Consider the following 15,836-nt stretch of genomic DNA (forward strand, 5'->3'; position numbering starts at 1 on the left):
GAAGAAAAACACTTGATCTTTCTTTATTGTTACACTTTCCAGGAAATGAAACATACTTTTTTTTTTTTGCTAAGCAGAAATTTCAATCTTTTCAATCTCAAATGCAGGTCCAACGAATCAATTAAATCATACAGTTTTAATAGAATAAAACCCTATTTTGTATAGATGTTTGACTTGGAGGGGTATGATCTGGTGACTATATATGATATGAAGGCTATGTCAGTATGTCAAAAACAAAAACAAATGGACAACAAACCAGTAGGAACTGGCAAATTATAGCCCAGTGTTTCCATTAAGTCTGAACCCATAACCACTTTAGTACAATTCCTACGTAATAAAAAGAGCAAGAAGATTCTTACAAGAAAGCTGTAAAACAGGTTAAAACTTTTAAAAGTATATCCCTTTTCATAATTTAAACTGGAGTGTTGGTTGAATAAGAACACTAAAAGAAGTACATACAAAGTTAAAAACCCCTTTCATTGCATATTGACCAACAACCCCCCACAAAACCTGCACTTAAATATCTACACCACCATGACACACAAGCTAAACTTGTGCTTGAGTTTATATAAAAACCTTCAATGATTATATATGCCTGAATCATTATGGATGCACTCTGACTAACGATGCATTATTGGAAATAGTGTAGGTAAAGGGTGTAAAAATATATAAAATGTGCTACAATTAACTGTATATTAATTGTATATCTCATGCTCCTCTCCATTCATCGCTTGTGAGCAACCAGGACAAAATTCCTTGGGGACAGCAGAGGATCAAATATTGCCAGTAAATAGCTGTCTGCACCTATGCAAACAGAAAAAAAAAAATGCGATCTTGAGTTACTGAGCCATGTCACTGGGTAATTTTAAAAATATGTAAATTGCAGCAAATTTGACATGACTAATCAAAATGAAAGAACAATTAGTAAACTGTGTTAATGTGCTCTGGAATTTTAACCACAATTTCTAACAATCTGCATTGCCATCTATAAATGTATACTTTTTCTCTTTTATTTAAAAATTATCAAATCTTTGATCAATTTTTACAATTATATAACACAAATTTCCACACACAGTTCCCACTTGATCGGTGCAACAGAGTAGACAATCTTCACCTTGTTCCCAAAGGTAGAGCATTCTGTCCAAGAGTATTACACTTTCCACCACAGGAGCCAAGGCCAGCCTTAGGACATAGAAGATGACAACAGACTTCCAGTCATTCACTTGAACTTGTGCTTTTCTAATCTGTTCTTCAGATAACTGGTCATCTAGACCAAGTTTTTTTAAAACTTCTTTGATATACCTGAAATTCACATACATATTTTTGACTATTAAAAAAACTAACTCTTATGTTTTGATCATATTATATTCTGCATTTTATCACAGTCTGGTTTTTGCCATGTAGACTGTATAGGAAGTGTTACAGAACACTTATATTTATGTAATCTTATTTCCAATAGCTAAGGGTTCAAGCAGAAAGAAAACACTGACAAAAGTATCTTTATACCTGTCAACTGGCATTTGATGAGAATTCTTTACAGTGAGTTTGATTCTGCCATGTTGAAAGTTGGGTTTCTTGCCAAGAATAACTTGCTGTGCAACTGCTCTGTAGCAATGTGTTCTCAAGGCTGGGGAGTTGCCTGGAAAGTTATTTTTACAAAGAGTTTAAAAAAGATAAACAGTTTATTATATCAAGTAATACTGGACACTACTAATTTATAATAGATGTACTACAATTGTTTGCTACTATTCAAAAATTAAGTTTTTGTAGAAGTTCACTTTTTTCCAATAACTGACTTTGATTTACGGTACTGGACATGCTACAAACTGAAAGCTCTAATTATTTATTGCGCCACTTCTAGTGATGTATACCTTTTAACCTCTGAATGTAACAATCAACAAAGTGGCAAGCTAATTCTCTTGCTTCCCAGCTCATTTGGTGTCCAGATATGCTGGAAACAATACTGGACATTGGGTATCCTGGAATGGGACTGAAGTCAGAAATTGGTAATTGCCTAGGTTATAATTTCAGTGTGAATTTTAAATACATTACCCATGTTTATATATAAATGTTTAATATGCATATTTATTTTGTAAATTTAATGCACTGTATGCAGTATTAAAATAATATTTCGACATTAAAATCATGAGATTTCTTTTAAACCAAATTCAAATGCTTCCTTTACAGTTATAAACAGTAAGTTTTAATGATTCATTACACAGTAAGCCCAACTGTTAACTTACTTTCCACATGAGAGTTTCATATAGCAACATGCCACTGAGGCCAATGCTACACACTCAGAACACTGAATAAATAACCTGAGCAAAGTTGATGACAGGTCTCCACAGGCATGGAGTCCTGTTAGCATAAAGTCATCTCCAGTGCATTCATCACTTCTATTGCTTGCACTGTCATCTTTCTTTGTAAATGCTTTACATTGATCTTCAGCTTTTTGCTTGTCCTCTGAACTGGTACTGTGATAAACTTCACTGCTTCCATCAGTTTTAATGTAGTCAGAAAATGAAGACACAATATTTTGACAAATTGGTTCTGGTTGTTGTGGATGTGGTAGTGGTGACAGTTGTTCAGAAATTCTTCCTGGTGAGTTGATACTTCTGCTTTCTTTAATCACAGATAAAAAGCCCTGTACTGAAATGTCTGGTTCAATTCTACAAACCACATGGTGTGGGACTAGAAGATCTCCACTCGTGAGACTGCTAGGGGTTTCTTCATCCTTCTCCTAAACCAGAAGTAGAAATTTATTGTAGTATAATTTTCCAATTAAGTTGTCTGCAAACTAGGATTTATAACATGTGGATTATCATACTAAAGCCCATTTACTTCATAATTTTTTTTATTGCATTTGCCATGATAATGACACCAAGAAGACAAAAACTTACTTTTGATCTTTTCTCTGCCTTAAAAATATCTTTCACAACTTCTCTGAAAAACAAAGGAAAAGTAATCACAATTTTTCAAACTAGATTCAAGTGTTCTCTTAACGACACCGTCTTTCTCTCCTGTTATACAAGATTAACAATTATTGCAAGTGACAGTACATTCAGATGTCTTTCTGGATATGTCTCCACTGGTGATAAGTACCAAAACATCATGTTAATATGTGCTTTATTCATTGTAACGTATGCATCTACATGGATAGATGAAAATGTACAAAGGAATGCAAATATATATGAATATGAATTATGATCAATAGTGATATTGTATGACTCCTTGTATGAAAAAAATACAAAACATATTTGGCAGAGCCCAAATAGCTCTACCTACTCAACTGGTTATGGGTGCAGCACAGTCCCTTTTTTGGAAGGCTAACCATAAATACTTGGCAAGAGCAATAATATGTTCTTTATTCTTACCAGTCATTAGGGTTTTAAATTTATCCATTCTGGTAAGATGCTCAAAGTGACTATGTTGTTTTTTGTATATTGAATTAATTCATCCCCTTACTTATCAAATGTCTGTGCCTTAGGTGCATGCACACTTGCAGCTTCCAGAGCTGTAACATCCAGTCCATGTCCAAAAGCCAGAAGTCTTGATAAATGACCATGACCAGCACCAACATCTACCACTCTGGAACACTGGCAACTTATGGAGAGCAGACTGACAACCTGGAAATAATATTTTTACATTCTTAAGTCACCACCATTAATTTTCCAAATAACTAACCTAATATGTTATCATTCATTACATTAAATTGGCCATCCATCCATCCACCTACTACATCATGTACATCAATAATAACAGGGTAGATGAAAATTATACTTCAGAAGTTAAGGAAGCTGTACTCCTGGCAGAGGCATGAATCATAATAGAAAATGTTAGTGTGCATAACACTATATCATCATTTCTAAGAAATCACCACCAAAACATTGAAATTGAAATATTTCTAGCTAGCACCATGTTTGTGAAAAATGAAGTCATAATAATCCATCAAGAGTGATGTTGCTTAATCAAATTTTATATTACTCACTGATTTACAGTATAATTAAAAATATTTCTATATGCATGTACCTGTGCCAAACCCTGTATTTCATGTTGTTTCTTTGGCTTGACATGCCTTCTGTAGCAGTGATCAAGAGACAAACACTGTCCATTACTAATCTCAGTTTTCTGGCATCCAGCTGCACTTGTTTGCTGAAAATCACTAGTGCATGTGGACTGAGATTGACAAGTGGATAGTCTTTTTCTTAACTCATCAGCTGAAAGGGGTTTTCTTGGTAAAGACAGAGCTTGCGTAGTAGCTTTGTACGCCAGAAGGGAAAGTGGCCAAACATGCCTAAAATTCATGATACCATATTTACTGACAATTATGTTTTAACTACATCATTTATGACTTAGCATCTTTAAATTCTAAAGTATCTATTGTACATACTGAGTATATTTATACATAAAGGTAAATTATTGTTATTAAAAACGCACATTTTTATAATAACCAGGTCTAAAAATTTAGCCTTTCTAAAACAAATAAATTTACCTAGAATCCTGCTTATTTGCATCTAGCAAAGACACTAACTCATCGGGCTGTAACTGCTCCAATGTGGCTTTCCAGCTGTTGTTTAATTTGTCCCATTTACGATCCACAAAAAAGTCCTGAAATTCGTATGCATATCAGACTGTAATCATAGGCAATCTGATATTTTATTGAAATATCAAGTAAATATATAACACATAATACATGGCTGTATTTACGAGGGCTAAGTTATTTCACTTTCTTCTACTCTGTCGTTTCTCTTTCCTCAAACTTTACTAGTACTGGTAACTCAATCAATGCAAAATGATGTCAAGAATCGTAGTACATTCAATAAGTTTTTAGTTCGTTTAAAAACTCACTGAAACATATGAATCAACCATCCATCTGTATTGGTCGATTAAACGGACAGCTTGAAGCAACCAAATGCGGATTTCTGCAACCGTATCTTTGCAGCAAATCACAGATTTCATTTTGCAAGTTCCAATGTGCACTAAAAGCAATCTTTTGTGTTTGAAGAGAGGAAACGACACTGAAGGTAAAGGACGATGGAGCCGGTTGCATTTCTTCGTGATAAACATGTGAAATTTTTCACTCGCTGTTTACAGGTTCTTCCAGACAAATATGCAGCACTTGACACAAGCAGGTATATTAAGTATTGAAGCATGTTGGGATATATTTCTCTTCTATTCTGACTGATTCCCTGCTTCAAAAAGGGACAGACCACTTCCTTGAATGTTGTTTTCAGACAACTTTAGTGTACTACTTTAGTCTACTATTAGGTACTCATCCTCTCCCTTTCTTTAAATATCTATACCTCAGCACTATAGAGTACATGGTAATAAACATTCAGGCTAGTAAACAGCATGATAATTATTAATGTTGATTTTTGACATTTAGGACAAAGTATACTGTTCGTAATGGTTGAAAATGTTGTCAGTGATTCATATATATGTACGTGCATCTATCAGTACTAATTTGATACGTAATTTTTTCAGGATGACAGTTGCATTTTTTGCCTTGTCAGGACTAGATATATTGAATGCTCTTCATATAATTGAAAAAGATAAAAATGATATAATAGAATGGATCTATTCATTACAAGTTCTTCCAGATGAAACAGGTAGGTAATAGTAATCCCTTGCCAACATCGGTAAGATTTCATTGGTTCCTAACTTAAGCAAAAGTAAATGTAACTGATCAAAACACTTCTGTTCAGAACAAATTGTCTTAAAAATTGGCAAGACAGATGCCATAGACTCCATTCAGAATGGATGATCCGAGTACTTACAGATCGGCTGACTAAATATAGCCAATGTACCACAGTTCAAAAGCGTCACTGCTGATTCCTGATGGTCTCTCCACCTCCACATGTGCCGTCGCTGCAGGGGCCCAGCAATTAAACCTCAGAGCAGAGATTTAATCCATTTAAAGGCACGTGTGGAGTAAGTACTCGAATCATCCATTCTGAATGGGGCCATAAACTATTCATCTCTAATAAGGGACATGGCTCATAAAATGTATGAATTGAATTAAATCATTGTATTTGCTAATATGAATTACCTTAGATAAAGAAATACACATATTTCACTATTCTAATTCTAATTAATTATCATTGCAGTGTTTTTTTTTTCTTAAAAATATTGCCTAAGGAAAATCATGCTTGTGTAACCACTGAAGCTGCAAAATCTGGTGGCTTATGACAGTAGTTGATTTTGCTGTAAATTGGTATTCCTAACAATTGATGTGTAAAATTAATAGAATAAAATGGATATGTAAACATGTAATCAGGGTCATTATTGCTGTTTTTAGAATCAAACTTGGACAAATGTGGGTTCAGAGGCTCTTCTACCATTGGAATTCCCTATAATACTGAAGATAAGGTAGGTTACAACTAGCGAAAGATAAATGGTAAGAATAACTTTGTTTCTCTTCCTTCAATACAATACAATACAATACAATACAATACAATACAATACAATACAATACAATGGAGTTTAGTTCATGTCAGAAAGTTCTAAAATATAACAATTATCTAAATAGCTTGCAGTAGAAATCGGACTGCATAATAATGTGATACTGCTCATATCAATCTTCACTTACCACCAGTAACCTCGTCAACAAACAAGTCCATTACTGAAGTTTGAATTTAAGGGGGGGCTGTACCCAAATAGGTCTAAAAATCATGTTGTTATAGATAAAATCAACAGTAAGTCTTTAAAGAAAAATCCCTGAACCCCTTTTGTAGTACTTTGTTCAAGTGTTATAATACTATTAAAAGCATGTTTGTAGCTATCCAGGTGCCTGAGAAAATCAGGAAACTGAAAATGATGTTTTTGCCCCCAAAAATCCCAATATTATGTCACACGATGAACTTGGAGCTGTGTTTCAAGTATAATTAGATGTTTTGAAGATACATTAAATGAATGCAACAGGAATAAAAAAAAGCGAGGACCTTTAATTTAAGATAAAATCTCCAACCTGCAGTCCTCCCTTCATAATAATAATAATAATAACAATAAAGTTTAAAATTGAGTTTATTCAGCCATTGTATATATAAAATACACATAAATTGTTTCAGCATCTTGGATTTAAGAAAGAAGAAATAGATAAATAAAAATAGAATAAAATAGTACAAAACAATACCAGCAGAAATAAAAAAAAAGATTAAGAGAAATTGTTCAAATTAATATATTTTACTATCAAAAGAGATTAGTTGGATAAAAACTTCTTTTAAATGCTTTACTTCTTCTAAAAGTTAAAAGTATGTATTTGCTTGGGAGAAATTAAAAAAGTTAATTAGCAGGGTGAGTGGTATTTATCATAAACTTATTGGTTTGAGAAGCCATTTATACAGACGTTCACGTGAGACTAAAGGCAGTAAATATAAATAGAGTCACGTGAATGAGGAAAGGAGATATGGGGTTCAAACAAGAAAAGAGCAAATAGTAACTGCTATTACAAAAGGTATACTTCCCATGTTTAAAAGTGTCCTAAAGTCATGTTTTTATCCTGCAAAACTTATATTTTTCAATGCAGATTTTTAAGTACCTTTAAAAAACAATAAAGCCCAATATTTAAAAATTTACCATGAAGGGTAATAAATCTTGTTTTTTGTTCTGAGCCTAAGAATAATGCAAGGCCAGGAAAATCACAGATAGGATACATAAATAACAGGGAATAAGGGTGCATTCCTAGAGATTTAGATAGATCCAGAGATTTAGATTTAGATCTACCTAACTCCCTGGGGGTTCACGCTAAATTGCAGTCAGCTGAGCGCACCATAGTTAATTACCCCCATACAGCTTTTAATAGGCGGGACAGATGCTTAAGCCAGCTAAGCTGACAGTAATCTAGTGAGACTCCCCACAGGGATAGATCGATCTAAAATCTATGGGAATGGGGTCTAAAACAAAAACTGCAGGTACCAGACTAGCAGCTAAGCTTAGCTTAATCAGAGTGATCAGCCTTGAGCACTATGATTTGCCTGTTTTAATTTATATTAGCAATATAGAGAGATACTAACTGTATATAGGTAATGTTCTAATTAAATATTTATTTGTATGTTAATTTCAGCCCATAACGACAGCAATACCATATGATGGTGGTCACATAGCAATGACCTATACTGCTCTGGCTAGTTTGATTATCCTTGGTGACAATCTCTCCAGAGTGAACAAGAGGGCAGTCTTAGCTGGTTTAAGATCCCTACAGCTGGAAGATGGGAGGTATTGTATATCAAAATTGCAATTTGTCCTTAAATTAACAATTTATTATCAGCTTTTTATGTACAGACACAGATGTGTCTGTACATATTGCCATCACCTGCGTCTGTCGTCGCCGTCGCCGTCGCCGTCGCCGATGCCGATGCCGGCGCCGTGCACTTTCCTTGTAAACACGATAAGTGGAGGACAGTTTTACTTTTTGGCTTTATATTTACAGAGCTGATGAATATTCATAAAACGCAGGTCAAGTTCGAAAATCAGCATGATGGGGCCATTATTGTAGAAGTTATGCTGTTTTTTTCACTTTTCAGCATATATGCAACCCCGTAAACACATTTTAAGGAAAACCATTAGGCCTGCTGTCATGAAACTCCCAGGAGTAATCAATCTTACCAAAACACAGGTCAAGTTCGAAAATCGGCATGATTGGGCTTCTATTTTAGTAGTTATGCGGTTTTTTCATTTTTCAGCATATATGCAACATTGTAAACACAATATAAGAAAAACAGATAGGCCAATTGTCATTAAACTCGCAGGAGTGGTCAATCTTACTAAAACGCAGGTTGAGTTCGATAATCAGCATAATCGGTGCATTATTTTAGAAGTTATGGTGTTTTTTCACATTTCCTCAGATTCAACTCTTAGGCATGTTAACATTCTCATTATTGAATTAATAAGATACGTAAAAGTGTTTGTTTAACATTTCCTGCATCTTTACAACATTGTTAGTTGATTATGTAAAAATGATGGTAAACTTGTTATCGTGTATTGTGTAATAAAGTGTCAAAAATGGAAATAAACTCATAATTGCAGTTTGTCAGATTCAATCATTCACTATGTTCAGAATCTCAGAATGGAGGGAATTGGACATTTAACACTATTCTATTGATATTTTTCCCATCTCATCAATTTTCTTACTTGATCATATAAAAATTGCAGTAAATTGTTTATTTTGTTTTATGTTTAAAAAAGTGTTAAAAATGGAAATAAACCCATGTCAGAACAGTGCTGTCTTGTTTCACATTTCCTCAGATTCAATTCTTAGGCATGTTAACAGTCTCATTATTTAACTAATAAGACATGTAAAAGTGTTTGGTTGACATTTCCTGCATCTTTACAACATTATTGGTTGATTTTGTAAAAATGATGGTAAACTTGTTATCGTGTATTGTATAATAAAGTTTCAAAAATGGAAATATACTCATATCATTGCAGTTTGTCAGATTCAATCATTCACTATGTTCAGAATCTCAGAATGGAAGAAATTGGACATTTAACACTGTTGTATTGATATTTTCCCATCTCATCAATTTTCTTAGTTGATCGTATAAAAATGGCAGTAACCTGTTAATTTTGTTTTATGTTAAAAAAATTGTTAAAAATGGAGAAAAAAAAACATTTCAGAACAGTGCTGTCTTGTTTACATTTTGGCATTTTCAAGTTGTGACTTTGAAGTTCCATGGGCCTGAAGACCTTTGCTAGTCACATTTTCTGTATATACATGAAACTAATATTTTATTATTAAAAATTGATGGTCATTATGTTGTTAAACATTATGTAATATTGCATCAAAATTTGAAAAATACCTATTTTGGGCACTGCTCCCATGATGACCATTTAAGAAAAACCATGTCACTTACTGTTCTCAAAAAGAACAGTAAATATGTACAGATGTGTCTGTACATATTGCCATCACCTGCGTCTGTCGTCGCCGTCACTGTCGCTGCCGCCGGCGCCATGCACTTTCATTGTAAACACGATAAGTGGAAGGCAGTTTTACTTTTTGGCTGTATATTTACAGAGATGATGAATATTCATAAAATGCAGGTCAAGTTCGAAAATCAGCATGATTGGGCCACTTTTTTAGTAGTTATGCTTTTTTTTTCACTTTTCAGCATACATACAACACTGTAAACACAATATAAGAAAAACAGATAGGCCAATTGTCATTAAACTCACAGGAGTGGTCATTCCTGCTAAAACGCAGGTTGAGTTCAAAAATCAGCATAATCGGGGCATTATTTTAAAGAAATGCCTTTTTTTCACATTTCCTCAGATTCAATTCTTAGGCATGTTAACAGTTTCATTATTTAATTAGTAATATACGTAAAAGTGTTTGTTTGGCATTTCCTGCATCTTTACAACATTATTAGTTGATTATGTAAAAATGATGGTAAACTTGTTATCTTGTATTGTATAATAAAGTTTCAAAAATGGAAATAAACTCATATCATTGCAGTTTGTCAGATTCATTCACTCACTATGTTCAGAATCTCAGAATGGAGGAAATTGGACATTTAACACTGTTGTATTGATATTTTTCCCATCTCATCAATTTTCTTAGTTGATCATATAAAAATGGCAGTAACCTGTTAATTTTGTTTTATGTTGAAAATTGTTAAAAATGGAGAAAAAAAAAAACATTTCAGAACAGTGCTGTCTTGTTTGCATTTTGGCATTTTCAAGTTGTGACTTTGAGGTTCCATGGGCTTGAAGACCTTTGCTAGTCATATTTTCTGAATATCCATAATACTAATATTTTATTATTAAAATTGATGGTCATTATGCTGTTAGACGTTAAGTAATATTGCATCAAAATTTGAAAAAAAAACTATTTTGGGCACTGCTCCCATGATGACCATTTAAGAAAAACCATGTCACTTACTGTTCTCAAACTTACAGGAAAGAAACATAGAACTAAAATACAGCTTCAGTAGGCAATGCAGTCTGTTTGGTAATTCTTACTGCCAGTTAAACAGGTTTTCGTGAATATTTAATTTTTCACATATTGGCATTTTCAAGGTGTGACTTTGAAGTTCCTCAGGCTTGAAGACCAATGCTAGTCACATTTTCTGAAGATCCATGATACGTATATTTTATTATTAAAAATTGACGGTCATTATGCTGTTAAACATTATGTAATATTGCATCAAAATTTGAAAAAAAAACTATTTTGGGCACTGCTGCTATGATGACCATTATGGGAAAACCATGTTACTTATGATTGCCAACCTTTCAAAAAAGAAATACAGGACTAAAATGCAGCCTGAGTTGGAAAAGCAGTCCAATTGGCTTCTTTTTCTGGAAGTTATACATTTTCAAAGTGTGAACTTGTTACACATTTTACTTACATTGGTATTACCTGTTGAGTATAATTAAAATTTGATGTTAAATTTGCAGTTTAACATAATGTACTTTTGCATCAGAATTGACAGTAGCCTATTTTGTGCATAGTTATTTCCTGTTTTTTGTCTGTACATTTGACAGCTTTGCTGCCTTGTTTTTCTTCATTTCAAGTAAAACATGCTGAGGATTTTGTTAATTGAAAATGCATCTTAAAAAATAATTAGTTTATGGGTATGCCCGTTGGTATTCCTTTAAATTCCAAAATTTGTACAGGATAAAGGTAACATTTTCAAAATCTGACATTATCATTTATATATATATTTTTTTTTGACTTTTGAAACAAGGACAAATGCAAAAAATTTGAAGCTTTTTTATTTCAGTTTTTGTGCAACCTCAGGAGGCAGTGAAAATGACATGAGGTTTGTTTTCTGTGCCTCTTGTATAAGTTACATGATGGATGACTGGAGTGGAATGGACCAGGAAAAAGCTGTGGAATATATTAAAAAAAGTTATGTAAGTATGTATTTATTATGAACATCAGATTACTTTATTAGTTGTTCCTTAAAAAAAAAGATATTGATGACAATCTATATTTATCACTTGAGTTTTCAAATTATGATAATCTGTGATATACTTTTTCAGAGCTATGAAGGAGGTTTATCTCAAGGACCACATCTAGAAGCACATGGTTTGTAATTCATTTGTGTATACTTTGGAATGAACATTGTAATGGTTTTGTATTTTTTCAACAGTTATTCTAAAACTTTTAAATACTGATCTTTAATTTTCAAGTGTATTCATAGATGATTTTAATGTCCTTAAAACTTTCTTTTTTTTTTCTTTTTCAAAAACAGGTGGATCTACTTTTTGTGCAATTGCTTCACTGGTCCTCATGAACAGGTTACATAGCACATTTACTCCGTCTCAAATAGAGAAACTTAAAAGGTGGTGTATATTTAGGCAACAGTCAGGTTTCCAAGGAAGACCAAATAAACCAGTAGACACTTGCTACTCATTCTGGGTGGGAGCCACACTCCAAGTAAGTTAACTGAGACATACAATTTTTAATATTTCATTTCTTTTGTCTGAGTTTTGTTGCTATCTGCTGTTAAATTCTAGCTGAGAATAAAAATAATTTTGCAGAAATTGAAAAGTAAGTATAATTAATGTTGATTGAAAATTCCTTTATTACAAAATAGCATCATGGGATCGAATATAAGTGATTTAGTTACATTAAAAGTAATTTTTTTTATACACATTTATACAGGGGCGGATTTAGGCCGTCTTCTGGGTCTTCCGGAAGACGGTCAGATTTTCAAGTTTACATTGATGGGTATCTAATTTTTTCTGTCGGAAGACGGTCAAAAATGAACAATGGATCAACAAAGATAATTTGGAAGACTGTCAGAAAATATCTCTGTTTATATGCCAAATAGTTCCTCTTCCAAACTATTGTTTTTTTACCCCTGAAATTGAAAGTTTTTTTCTTTTTATTTCAGCTTTTAGATATTTATTCTATGGTGGATAAAGCTTGTAACAGGGGATTCATCTTAGAAACTCAGGATAATATTGTTGGAGGGTTTGCTAAGTGGCCAGATCATACTCCAGGTAAAATGAAATGGTGGTTAAAGGGATTACAACTCTTCATGTAAAATTTGAAATTCCACAAAAAATAAATTGTAAACCACACATAGAAATATAATAAATAACATTTTGCCACCAAAACGGCAGTAATCACAGTTTAATTTGTGCTTGCCATCCGACCACATGGACCTTCATAGATGGCTATACCCATGTCATACTCTCTTAATAAAGTTTTACAAAAAATACACAAAACAAAAGAAAAAAAAAACAATCCAACTACATTTGAATGTCAGAATAGATTCGTTAACCATTGGAATGTATGAGAAAATTGTCATTTACCCCAGGAAAATCCATTTTGTGGCACTTTCCTGCCAAAATAAAGAGTTGTAATCCCTTAAAGGTACATACGAACCGAGCATCGGTGGAGCGTGGATTCCCATTAACACATGTAAACCACTTCTACTAGTTACTTATACGACTCAAATAAATCCGCCATGCCAAGGGATAAACTGAATAGATCACTTGATCAGCCATAAAAGAGCTTTAGACTGCTCTTTCTTTAAATTTTTGGTCGGAAATTTAACCTACTTTTGTGACTTACTTTTCTGCCCCATTGACATACAGCATAGAATGCTAGCAGCAAAATCCATTCAAACATCATTTTCGGGTAAAATTAATGCCTTTTGGTAATTCTCTTAGTTATACTACTTGAAACTATATGCTGGCATTTGGTTGGTTTTTTGTGACAAAAATTGGCTTTGTATGCATTTTAAATAATGATAACTTATGAAATGGGAGGGGGGGAATTGAAATTTTGGCAGCTTGTCAACACATTAAAGAAAGGTTCATTGAATGTTTGTGTGAGACATATTATTCTGGTATGTAGTAGGAATATATTTCCTTGTTCAGACACCTGTAATTATCTTGTCATTTCTTACAGAGTTGTTATAAAAGACTTAACAATTTAGTTGTGTACCAATATAAACCATAGAACTATTGGGAATGTAGGTCGGGTGTCTTTTTTACAATGACAAAATCCCATAAAGGTATGTCAGAAATATCACCGAGGGTTGTGCTTATAGATAAATAATTTAGCAACATACCACTTCTAAATTCCAATATGATTTATATGGTAATCTGGCTAAATTGTGGAGCCAGCTTATGATAATGATTGTAATAGCAAGGTTCTTGATAACATCTCTCTTAAAAGAGATATATTAACCTTTGATCTTTCTCATTGTTACTTCCAGATGCTTTGCATGCCTACTTTGGTGTCTGTGGACTGTCACTGATGTCTGAGCCAGGTTTGCTCCCAATGCATGCTGCGTTAAATGTCAGCACTAGGGCTGTGGAACACTTGCATCAACTCCATGAAAAGAACAAGCAAACGTGACAACATCTGTTGCATATAATAAAAAAATGTTGTCTGGGGACATTTAAGATGTATCGCTGCTGATATCAAGTGCAAGCTTAGTATAAACAGGCATTGGTGTGAATTGAAAAATCTGTTTCAGACACAAATACTTATGTATGTCTAGGGTTTGCAGAATTTTTTTTTTTTTTTTTTTTACTTGTGTGACCTTAGCATTAAAATTTTAAGTATTTGATGTTAAAAAAAAGCATGGAATTGCAATCAGAATGGTATTTTTAAAAAGATGTTCAAGTGTTGAAGTATCTTATTTTACAGAAAAAAAAACTTTTTTATTTAGTATTTGGGATTCTGAATTGCTCATAGCTAAGGTAAAGAAATAAAAAAAAAAAAAAACCTGCACTTGCACCTGTAAAATTATCAACACTTCAATCCTTTGTCAGATTGTTGACTTTCAATGAAAGTCACAGTGTGCCGTTTGGAATTAGTTCTTGATGGACCAGGTTGCTTGGTAACAGCCTGTCTGTAAAAGAAGTTTTGCAAAATATAAATTGTAACTGTATCTAATATTACACAAACTTCTGGCCTAATTGTGCAGTTTATTGATAAAGTTGACTGTAAAATGGCAGCATATGGTATTAAAATCAAGAGTTATTTTAGGGTGCAGCACTTATTAATGTACCACTGTGCCAATTGTTGTAAGATGTTATATATTAATGGATTATGCTACTTATAGATGGAGTCAATTATGTGATAACTTGTCAATTTATTATACTGGGACATTCATTCTATGTAATTAAAGGCATTTTGTTGCATTTGAAAATGTCCCTAGGTCATGTTTTTATCTATGCAAAGCTCATATTTTTTCCAATTCAATACTAAAAAAAATTTGAAGCATACTTGTCATTATTTCCTTTTTAGTACATCCTTGCAAGGTCCAAGCTATGGCATCTTACCATCTCTCGTAAAAGTGCTCCGTTTTCTTGTGTTAATAAGTGAAAATGAGGCCATTATCGATTCTGCACAGTCTGCCCGAGTATCAGGAAGGTGGACATTGTTCTAAATGTTATGGTACACATTTTGAACTAATTGAAAAGAAAAAAAAATTAAAATCCAATCCAAGTGCAGGGGCAGATTAGCGTTTTGTGAGTAGAAGAAAATTACATTTTTCTAAAAAGAAAAATTGATTTTTCAGAAAAATTCTGGATAAGATACCTTTAATAAAAGATCTATTCATAACTAATATCAAAACTGATATTTGTAATTCCAAACTAAAATTTGGTTGATTTTTCTGATTAGATTTATAATATATAGATTTTAATTTTTGCAGCTGTGAGGACTTAATGCATGAACTGTTATATTCATTTATATCTAAATAATTCGGAAGCAAAACCGAGTAGGGCACGTGAGCAGAATCTTACTACTTAAACCGATAAGTAAACACTTCATTTTACCCCTTGCATACATGTCATTTGTATTCTTGCCAAAACACTGATATACAAGAACTGCCTAAACATAAATATATCATTAAAAAGAAACACTTGAG

General features: G+C 33.0%; 2 protein-coding genes across 2 annotated transcripts; one reads left to right on the top strand and one right to left on the bottom strand.

Moving 5' to 3' along the window:
• Positions 1-7: 7 nt before the first annotated feature.
• Positions 8-5,067, bottom strand: LOC106155045 (methyltransferase-like protein 25B). Its single transcript, XM_013529647.2, has 10 exons — positions 4,849-5,067; positions 4,493-4,608; positions 4,030-4,294; positions 3,466-3,626; positions 2,901-2,943; positions 2,244-2,740; positions 1,872-1,990; positions 1,507-1,639; positions 1,115-1,302; positions 8-804 (listed from the first exon to the last, which is right to left on the bottom strand). Exons 1-10 carry the CDS (start codon positions 5,065-5,067, stop codon positions 725-727), a joined length of 1,821 nt encoding a protein of 606 aa, XP_013385101.2. The 3' UTR covers positions 8-724.
• LOC106155050 (geranylgeranyl transferase type-1 subunit beta) lies at positions 4,986-15,115 on the top strand. Its single transcript, XM_013529658.2, has 9 exons — positions 4,986-5,132; positions 5,485-5,609; positions 6,299-6,369; positions 8,063-8,214; positions 11,718-11,850; positions 11,980-12,025; positions 12,192-12,376; positions 12,837-12,945; positions 14,172-15,115. Exons 1-9 carry the CDS (start codon positions 5,035-5,037, stop codon positions 14,312-14,314), a joined length of 1,062 nt encoding a protein of 353 aa, XP_013385112.1. The 5' UTR covers positions 4,986-5,034; the 3' UTR covers positions 14,315-15,115.
• Positions 15,116-15,836: the final 721 nt, after the last annotated feature.

The sequence above is a fragment of the Lingula anatina genome, chromosome 1, assembly GCF_051362555.1.
Source record: "Lingula anatina isolate TDL-2025a chromosome 1, LinAna3.0, whole genome shotgun sequence".
Taxonomy (NCBI): domain Eukaryota; kingdom Metazoa; phylum Brachiopoda; class Lingulata; order Lingulida; family Lingulidae; genus Lingula; species Lingula anatina.

Coding starts and splice junctions, on each gene's coding strand:
- LOC106155050 (XM_013529658.2), top strand. CDS start 5,035: ATGGAGCCGGTTGCATTTCTTCGTGATAAACATGTGAAATTTTTCACT. Junction 5,133..5,484: donor GCAGCACTTGACACAAGCAG/GTATATTAAGTA, acceptor TAATTTTTTCAG/GATGACAGTTGCATTTTTTG. Junction 11,851..11,979: donor AATATATTAAAAAAAGTTAT/GTAAGTATGTAT, acceptor ATACTTTTTCAG/AGCTATGAAGGAGGTTTATC.
- LOC106155045 (XM_013529647.2), bottom strand. CDS start 5,067: ATGTTTATCACGAAGAAATGCAACCGGCTCCATCGTCCTTTACCTTCA. Junction 1,991..2,243: donor ATGAAACTCTCATGTGGAAA/GTAAGTTAACAG, acceptor TTCTGACTTCAG/TCCCATTCCAGGATACCCAA. Junction 1,303..1,506: donor CATCAAATGCCAGTTGACAG/GTATAAAGATAC, acceptor TGTGAATTTCAG/GTATATCAAAGAAGTTTTAA.